Consider the following 1,514-nt stretch of genomic DNA (forward strand, 5'->3'; position numbering starts at 1 on the left):
ATCCTAAATGCAAAGGTCTTAAAGCGAGGATCTTATGGATGGTCAAGTATCTACAAAACAAAAGAAGTCCTTAAGCATGGTTTCTTCTGGAGGATCGGAATCGAAAGCAAAGCTCAAGTCCATGTTGACTTCTGGGGTGGAACCTCAAAGATTGTTTTTGATAACTCTTATTCTGATAGTCCCCTTCATCCGATTGAGTGCTAAGAATTCATGATCCCTGGCCTGTCCGAGTGGGACTCCCTCAAAGTCTCACGTATTTTCTATCATGAAGACGCAATGAAGATTCTTAACTGTCCTATCGCTCTAGTTCATCACGATGTAAGGATTTGGAGCCATCACTCCTCAGTCATCTACTCAATAAAATATGCTTACCACTGGCTGCCAAACAGTCTAAACCTGGAGGAAGAACCTTCTAAGCTTTCGTGACAGCTCTTGTCCTCCCAAAGATTAAAGTCTTTGGCTGGCGTGTTTTTCATGAAGCTATTCCTGATGGTTCGAAACTTCAAGCTGCAAATCTAGATGACGGTATATGTAGATTACACGGTACTGCCGAAGAAATTTGTATCCATGCTCTCCGTGACTGCCCCCATATCAGAGAAGTTCTTGCCTTCACACATTGGGATAGTAGAATTCTCAACCCTTCTATTCTCTCCGGCAAAGATTGGCTTAACTATATTTTGGAGTTCACTGATAAGAATCACTTTGCTTTACTGCTTACCCTCCTTTGGAATATATGGAACAGAAGAAACAAGTTGAAGCATGAAGAAACCCATTTACCGCCTGAAGTGGTCCACGACTATGTTAAGCTCATCCTCTCCGACCTTAAATCAGCTTTAATCCAAAAACCAGCTCCAAAAGCTCCTAAAATAAATTGCTGGAAACGTCCACCGTACGGTAGTCTGAAGTTAAATATTTGTTGTGCTTGGTTTGAAACTTCGAGATTCGCGACCATCGGAATAATTGCCAGAGACCAATACGGCCTCGTAGTTGGTGGCTATACGAGACCATCACGGCCTTTTCTGAAGGTATTAACCTTGCCATTGAAAACAGATGAAAATCAGTCATCATTGAGGACGAAGCTCGTAGTATTGTTCAAAGGCTAACAAATACTAATCTTGACCGCTCAGTTATTGACCTTATGTTGGAAGAAACTAGGATTCTTCTTGCTTCACATCCGAATTTTCGAGTGAACTTCACTCGTTGTGAAACAAACAATGTTGCACATGCTTTAGCCCAATGGGCTGTTACGTGTCTTTCACCTTTATGATTTGTTTCGGATATTCTGAGTTGTATCTCAAATTTGGTGGTTTTAGATGCAATAAATAATTAATTGCGTTATCCTAAAAACATAATAACATTTTAATAAAATATTAATTACTAAAATATATTTATTAATAAATTTAATAATATAAATTATTTTTTTATATTATAATAAAATGATTTAATTACATTATAATAATATTCTAATAATTAATAATTTAACACTCTTATTTTAAAAAATAATTAATATAATT

At 37.1% G+C, this 1,514-nt stretch overlaps 1 protein-coding gene across 1 annotated transcript; it reads left to right on the top strand.

Annotated features, from left to right (window-relative positions):
• The first annotated feature begins 210 nt into the window (after window positions 1-210).
• On the top strand, window positions 211-1,103 carry LOC120113468. Its single transcript, XM_039134623.1, has 2 exons — window positions 211-318; window positions 447-1,103. The coding sequence occupies exons 1-2, from the start codon at window positions 211-213 to the stop codon at window positions 1,101-1,103; spliced, it is 765 nt and encodes a 254-aa protein (XP_038990554.1).
• The last annotated feature ends 411 nt before the right edge of the window (window positions 1,104-1,514 follow it).

This window comes from Hibiscus syriacus, unplaced genomic scaffold, assembly GCF_006381635.1.
Source record: "Hibiscus syriacus cultivar Baekdansim isolate YM2019G1 unplaced genomic scaffold, ASM638163v2 tig00110209_pilon, whole genome shotgun sequence".
NCBI lineage: Eukaryota > Viridiplantae > Streptophyta > Magnoliopsida > Malvales > Malvaceae > Hibiscus > Hibiscus syriacus.

Excerpts from the sequence above, each read along its gene's own strand:
- LOC120113468 (XM_039134623.1), top strand. The coding sequence starts at position 211 with ATGATCCCTGGCCTGTCCGAGTGGGACTCCCTCAAAGTCTCACGTATT. Across the intron at positions 319-446 it reads TCGCTCTAGTTCATCACGAT|ATTAAAGTCTTTGGCTGGCG; the intron begins GTAAGGATTTGG and ends GTCCTCCCAAAG.